The sequence below is a fragment of the Vicia villosa genome, linkage group LG6, assembly GCF_029867415.1.
Source record: "Vicia villosa cultivar HV-30 ecotype Madison, WI linkage group LG6, Vvil1.0, whole genome shotgun sequence".
Lineage (NCBI taxonomy): Eukaryota > Viridiplantae > Streptophyta > Magnoliopsida > Fabales > Fabaceae > Vicia > Vicia villosa.
Genome location: NC_081185.1, coordinates 127132733 through 127140733, shown reverse-complemented (window position 1 = coordinate 127140733; position 8001 = coordinate 127132733). Strand labels below are relative to the sequence as shown.

Sequence of the window (8001 nt, the reverse complement as noted above, 5' to 3'; positions counted from 1 at the left end):
TGATTAATCAATTTTTTGTTAACAATAAAAGCCAAGACTCATTCATCTAGACACTCGAGAGAACCTTGTGTGTGTGTGTGTTCTTCATTCACCTTCATCTAAAACACTTGACTAACACCTAGTGTTTGTAGATTATTTGTGAGATATTATGACACTGTTCATCATCTTCATCCTTAGTCTTGTTCAATTTTTAAGGACCTTCATTTCTAAAGATTGAGTGTGAGGGAGACTAGTGGTACATTAGGATGTATAATGTTTTTGTGTGAAGTTTGATGTTTGTAACAGGTGCAGGTATCGTTTATTAAATCTCGTGTGGTGTTTATTGTTATTCATCAATAATAAAGTTTTCATTATACACCAAGGAAGATTTTGGAGAGATCTAGTATCAATTGGAGAAAGTTGGAGAAAGTTGCTCGCAAGCAATGTTGGGAGTTTTCCAATCAACACTTTGCTATTGAAATCGCTGAGAGAAGAGATCGGTGGAATCAAATGGATTTCAACATACAAATACTTGGAGCATAATTATTGTGGATAACAAGGTTAATGAATCAAGATATTTTAGAAATCTTTTTTTTAACAAAGAACTTTTAGAGATCTTGTTTTTGTTAGCAATTGAGTATCTACATCAGTATAGGGAATTATTGCTGGAGAGTTCATTGTAACCAAAATTCTTTTAATCAAAATTATCAAAATAGTGGAAGATCGTGATTATTTTCCAATGTTTTTTTAACACCATTGAAGAGTGGAGAAGGAAATGTGAGGATGACAGCCGAACCACTAATGATTGAGCAATTATGTTATACAATGTATGTTTAAATGGAACTTGGCTCAAAACTGATAAGAAAAATGGAAGTCAAAGTGAGAATGAATGAACAAAATTTAAACCATTTTTCTCTTTTTTGGTTGACTTTCAAGCAAAGCTTATAATGCAAGAAACAAAATAACATAGTTTAAAATAAATGACAAATGAAATTGTGCATAATAGGATAAAATATGAGCTAAACATGACCAAATGAAATAGGACAAATGGATTCTGAATTGATGGTTGACTTTTGGAATTATACCTAAAGAATGCATGTAATGATATAAAATGAAGTGGATTTAGAAAAATGGTCTTTTAAGAGTCTATTGACTTTTAACTTCCTATTGACTTTGACTTTTGTATGAAGATGAGATATAATAATCATGATATAATACAAGCAAAATTGAATATTGGATGAAACCATTTGAATTCAAAACATAAATGGAATGCATGAATGTTTTATTAATACCTAAATATTTTTAGGAGGAAATTGGGGTATGAGAATATGTTATTTTTCCTTATTCGTCTAGAGCAAACTCTTGTCGTTTACCCATCGCTGTCATATCTAAACGAGAATTATTATCATCCTTTGTCTTAGCTTGAATGTTTATAAATGTTTCATTTAAACTATCACACATATTTTTCTCTACATGCATTACATCAAGATAATATCTTACGCTAGGTTTTGAACCAATACCACTAATATTCTAAGAAAACTGTAAGCCACTGAACTACCAGCCACACATTGACAAACAATTACGCTAGCTGTTATATATTTTATTATTGCAGTATTATATTTTTTTAATACTTGAGACCCCCAATTTTTTGAGGCCCTCGGTTGTGGGCATGCTTGCCCGGGCCGGCCCTGACGAAAATATTGAGATGGTGTAATCAATTTAATGAATAAAAAATTATATTACTATAATCAATTCAATTCATAGTATTGAAGATGTTTGTGTTAAATTATATTTAAAAAAAATTATTCACTTTTTAAGTTGGTTGTATTGTACATGATTATATTCTTTAACTTATGTAAATTTTGTTTTTATTTTTTTAAGAAATTGGATTAAAATACCTATCACACTAAAATATTATATTGTATATGATTAAAAAAATATTTGAAAAAATATATGATTTTGTTTTATTGTTTTATTTATTTTATTTTTTCTTTCATTTGTTAATTTAGTGGGATAGGTCATGCCCTCCCACTATTGAGATTTTATTTGTTTATTAATTTATATTGGATTTATAATAAACCAAACAGTTGATAAAATATGTTTGAGTTTATTATTAATTTAAATAGAAATAATTCATGAAAATATTGATATGGTGTAATCTATTTAATAAATAAAAAATTATATTACTATAATTAATTCATAGTATTGAAGATGTTTATATTAAATTATATTTAAAAAATCACTTTTTAAGTTGATTGTATTGAAATAATTATATTCTTTAACTTATGTATATTTTGTTAGGAAATCATATTAAAATACCTATCACACTAAAATGTTTTATTGTATAGGATAAAAAATATTATTTGAAAAAAATATTTGATAAACTTTTACAACAAATACTTGAGATCTATAAATAATATTTATTTCATTAAATAAAATTTATATTCTATACTCTTTTATTTAAATTTTAAATTTAACTTTTAACAAATTTGTCATTAAATTTTTTCTAAAACTTATTGCTTTTATAAATGAGACATTATTATTCATCCGTTTTAAAAAATAAACATTATTATTCTTAATTAAGATGGATCACTTACTTATTAATAATCATTATTATAAATGATAGTAAAATAAATAAATCATATTATTTACTATTATAAAAATTTAATTATTCTAATAAACAAAAATAAATATCGTTAGTAGAAAATAAAAATACATTTTACACTTTTATTCATTTTTGTTTGTGGAAATATAAATTTTTGTTGAGTTCTTCTCCAATTAAATTCTTCAGAAATAATATTTGAAGCAATTATATACTCGTGCAACACACAAGCCATATATCTAGTTTTAATATATATTTGTATAATTAGGATTTGTAGTTGTTACCAAGATAACATGTGGTTAAGATTATTACCAAGATGACATGTAATTAGGATTCCCATCATGACTTCTTAGAATTTATATTAAGTAGATATATTATTACGAGTACATTTTAAAATTGGAAGGAATATGCTGTCATTTTAACTAAACTCTAGAGGAGTAAGTATGCTATCATTTTAATAAAACTTAAGAGGAGTGAGTGTATTTTGCTTTTTTTTTTTTTTTTTTTAAATTCTTAAGAAATTATTTATATTTATTTTCTCAACCCATAATTCTTAAGAAATGATTTGTATGCGTGGAGTTCACTTCGATACTCAAGTAGAGTTATCCATTTTCAAGGCACACAGAATTAACTAAATAAAGCAGGTCGGATTCATGAAATAAAGTTAGATGAGTGCTCCACTTGACCTTTCAACTTTGTATATTCTTTTTCAATTAGAGATTTAGGCTACTTTGGTACATCAAAGGTAAATATTCTCTATTAATTAAACATTTTTTGTGTGTTTAAATAACATTAATCAAATTGATAATCACATCAAAGACAAAGCCATAATCTTAAGAAGAAAAAAAAAACAAACATGGAGGTGAGTATTCAATCTCAATCCACTGTCCTTCCCTCCAAACCAACCCCTAATCCAAAACTCTTCTCATTATGTGAACAAATCAAGCTTCCTACTCATGTTCCTCTAATCTGCGTATACAACTCACGAAAGCATAAAAACACATCAACTTTGTTTGAAACACTTAGAAACTCTCTTAGCCAAGTTTTGGTTATTTACTATCCACTAGCTGGAAGATTGAATTGGATCAAAGGTGGAAGATGGGAACTTAACTGCAACGCCAAAGGAGCAATTCTATTAGAAGCTAAATGTGAAACTAACTTGAAAGATTTGGGTGATTTTGTGCCGAATAATTTGGTGTCACAACTCATACCAAGTATTAATTACAATCTTCCCATGGAAGATATTCCCTTATTAGCAGTGCAACTAACGAGTTTCCGATGTGGCGGTTTTACGTTAGGCATTGCCTTGTGTCGTGCAGTAATGGACGGAACGGCAAACACATGTTTCATGAATACATGGGCTAAGTTGGCGCGTGGGGAGAGTTTGAATGAAATAGAGTTGCCTTATCACGACCGAACTTTGTTAAATTCACAAAAACTCACGAATTCGTCTATGTTTTTCAGGCATTGTGAGTTTGAGGAGTCTCCTGTCTGGACGGGTTCTGAATTGGGAGACACCGGAGAAGTTAGTGTTGCTATTGTGAAACTCACACGAGAGCAAGTTTTCAAACTCAAGAAAAAAGTTCACTCTCACGTGAGTTTCCAACCTACCTTCAAAGATGTTTGTGCTTTAAAACCTTATTCAACTTTTGAGGTTATTGCAGGACATCTTTGGAGGTGTGTTAGTCAAGCACGTTACATTGAAAATAATGATCAACTCACGAGGTTGACAACGTTAGTTGATAGTAGAAACCGATTAAAACCTCCGCTTCCTATTTACTATGCTGGGAATGCAGCATTTCCAACTGTGACATCGACGCGGTCCTTTAATGATGTTATTTCCCGGCCATTGGGTAATGTTGTTGAGGATGTTAGGAAAGCAGTTGATAGGGTGACTGGAGAGTATGTAATGTCGGCACTTGGTTATATAGATAGGGAGAATGACATGAATTTGCTAAGGTATAATATTTTTCAATACCCTACAAAGAGTGTACATGAGGGTAAATTTTTGAGAAATCCTAATCTTTTTGTTGTAAGTTGGATGAATTTTTCGCATAAGGGTGTAGATTTTGGGTGGGGAGGACCTGGTTATTTTGGGCCCGGGCATATGGATTCTAAAGGGAAGGCCTTTGTTATGAATAATGGTTATGGAGATGGCATTGTGGTGGCGATTTCTTTGGAGGCATCTTGTATGGATAATTTTAACAAGTTTTTTTATGGTGACATTGATGAGCTTTGTGCTTCCAAATTATGAAAGGCGTGGTACCAAAGTTTGGTATTGAATTTTTTTGTTGATCCTTCGTCAAATAGAGGTCTAATGTTGCGGATGGTGAGTGTTGTGTGAGCTGTATTAGTTTTTGGGTTAAGGATTTGTATATTTCCCATTTAACTTTTTGTCTTTCTTGTGCTTTGTAACACTGATAAAGTACATTTTGTGTGCTTTCTATTGTAGGTTTTATATTCATGAGTGTAAATCTCTTGAAAATCTTCATAGAAGTTTTATATCCATGTAAAAATATGTTTTTCTTTTGTTTTGTTCATATATATGACACAGTCGAAATCTCTACTGATTAACAACTGTTAAATCTAAAATAAAAATACAGTATTACAAGCGCAAAATATATTAGATAAGCTGTGGAATCTACTAGATAAAGAAAAGACTAAATTTTATTAACCAAAAAAAATGATATTTGATTCACGGCAAAAGTGTTTAAATACAAGAAGAAAGAAAAAAAGAAACCCTAATAGACTTTTAATTCAAAATAGAAATAATACAAAAAATTTGCTAAAATATTAAAATATTTTCCGATGCACGATTTCTTCTACTATACGCTCAACCAACCTTCCTACATCAGTCTCTTCCACCTCTGAAGAAATCGACTCCGAGTTCTCTCACTATTACGGAAAAGTTATACCACAACGATTGAAAAATTGATACCACAACTCTTGACCAGCCGTTGTGAGGTAAGGGTGGTCGTATGTATTACGCTTATCAGCACGGTTGGGCGACCGTGGTGGAACCTAGCAGTAGCAATTTATTTGAAATATAAATTAACATTTCACCACAGTTAGAGAAGATAATCATTGTGGAAAATACTCTGAGTTTATTATTAAATATGTAGATTGCTTATTTTTTCCTACACCTCCCTAAACATATACAATCATTAAAATTGATGTAGTATATAATAATTTGAAAAATTAAATTATTCTTGAAAAATAACTTAAACGAACCCCTGTTTCTCAAATTGCATTCAAACCATAATTCATCTCTTTCTACTTAACACATAATATTTGGTTCAATGCCCTGAGTTCTTCGAATCAACGATTTATTCCTAGTTTATTTTGCAATGCATGAATATGTTGACTATTTCAGAATCATCATCACTGCTATCATCATTATTTTAATCGATGATGATGATTAATATGATGACAACGATGAAGATGATTCGAAATTTGTCAACAAATTTGTTGTTTTGCAATATAAACTAAAAGAGAACAAATTGTTTCTTTGAAGGATTTGGAGCAATAAACCAAGTTCTACGTGTTAAAGAGCGATAGATGAATTACGAGATGCATGCAATTCAAAAAAACATTAAATAATCTAAGTTGTATTTCAAATATAACTTAATTTCTAAATTATTATTTTTTAAATCACTTTAAATGAATGCAAGTTCAATGAAGGGTTAGTGAAACAAACAATCTACATACATTATAATAAAATCAACAACAACAACAACAACAACAACATACATACATCAACAACAACAATAACATTTATCAACAACAACATCAACAACATACACTTATCAACAACAACAACAACAACACAAACCATTTATAAATACAGGGGTGGCCCTGAGCATGGGCTCGCGGGGTGGGAGCCCAGAGTCCCATAATTTTAGGGGCACCAAAAGAAAATATATACCCATATATATATTAAAAGAAGATTTTCTATTATAAAAAAACTTGTCAGAATTTTTTTAAAAAAATGTTGGCTAAGAGGGACTAAAATTAAAATATTGATATAGAGAATATTTTATATTATTGGTAATGTTATTTGATAGGTTAGAAATCTTCTCACCGTGTCAAATTTGGATTAAGCTGTTGATTTTGATGATGAAATTTTGTTTGAAGAATTGAAAGTTATTAGAGAAGTTTTAACCGTTGAATCAAAATCCAACTATATGATATTGAGTTCTTCAAAAAACTTTAAATTGTTTTCCTAATGCTTGCATAACTTATAGAATAATATTGACTACTCCTATCAATGTTGCAACTGCTTAAAGAAGTTTTTCTAAATGAAAATTATTAAAACCTTATTTGAGATCTATTATGTCACAAGATAGATTAAATAGTCTTGTGTTGATTTTAATTGAAAATAATTTTTGAAAAACCTTGAATATGATCAAATTATTAATGATTTTGCAACAAAAAATGCTAAGAGAATGATATTTAAATAATTTTAAGGTTTGGTCAATTTTTTATAGAAAAAAACATCAGATTTGATGTAGTATAAACATTGATTCAAATATCCATACTTGTATTCTTTTTGCATAATGTCAAATGAAAATGTGTTTTTTATGTTGAAAGAACCTCGGGGTGGTCAACGAGTGAGCATATTACACTTGGGACACGCTTTGTGAGAGACACACCACTTGTCCACCTAAAATCTTAAGGTGATAGGTGTGTGGATTCTCTCACTTATAAAGTGTTCATTATTCTCTTTTCTAATCAATGTGGAACTTCTTCCTAACACTTGATTCTCATATCAAAATTTTATCCAATTATTACTTTTATCCTTATGTATTTAATGTTAAAAAAATTATAGGGGCATGCTCTTTTGATTTGCCCAAGACACTCAAATTCAAAGGACCGACCTTGTATGAACAACAACGTAACATACATACATACATACATACATACATACATACATACATACAGTGGCGAAGCTAGAAAAGTTTTAAAGCCTGGGCAAAAAATTTAAATACCGCAAATTCATTGCATATAATATATAAATAGTCATTAAACAGAAAAAAAGAGATGAACGATAACCTTACGATAGGATGTTAAATAAAATCACGAGGAAAATATCCTTTCCGAGACTTCTTTACGGTGAATGTTCGAATAATATCAATACCATCAAGTGACTTGAATATCTCCCGCTCCGTGTAACATACCATCAAGTCATTGAACCACACATTGTTGATCTTATTACGTAATTTAGACTTGATAATCTTCATTCCTGAAAAGGCTCTTTCAACGGATGTTGTCGACACCGGTAATATCAAAGCTAACTCAATAAGCAGCACCCTTGATCTCACTGTATTCTAACCATGTATAATTTATACCATGATTTACTAAATGCTCTGTTAACACTTCCAAATGGAGTACGAGGAAATCTTCGTATATCGGGTTGCATT

At 29.9% G+C, this 8001-nt stretch overlaps 1 protein-coding gene across 1 annotated transcript; it reads left to right on the top strand.

Moving 5' to 3' along the window:
- Positions 1 to 3381: 3381 nt before the first annotated feature.
- LOC131612308 (hydroxycinnamoyl-CoA:piscidic acid hydroxycinnamoyltransferase-like) lies at positions 3382 to 5145 on the top strand. The gene has a single exon (XM_058884110.1). It carries the CDS (start codon positions 3438 to 3440, stop codon positions 4833 to 4835), a length of 1398 nt encoding a protein of 465 aa, XP_058740093.1. The 5' UTR covers positions 3382 to 3437; the 3' UTR covers positions 4836 to 5145.
- The last annotated feature ends 2856 nt before the right edge of the window (positions 5146 to 8001 follow it).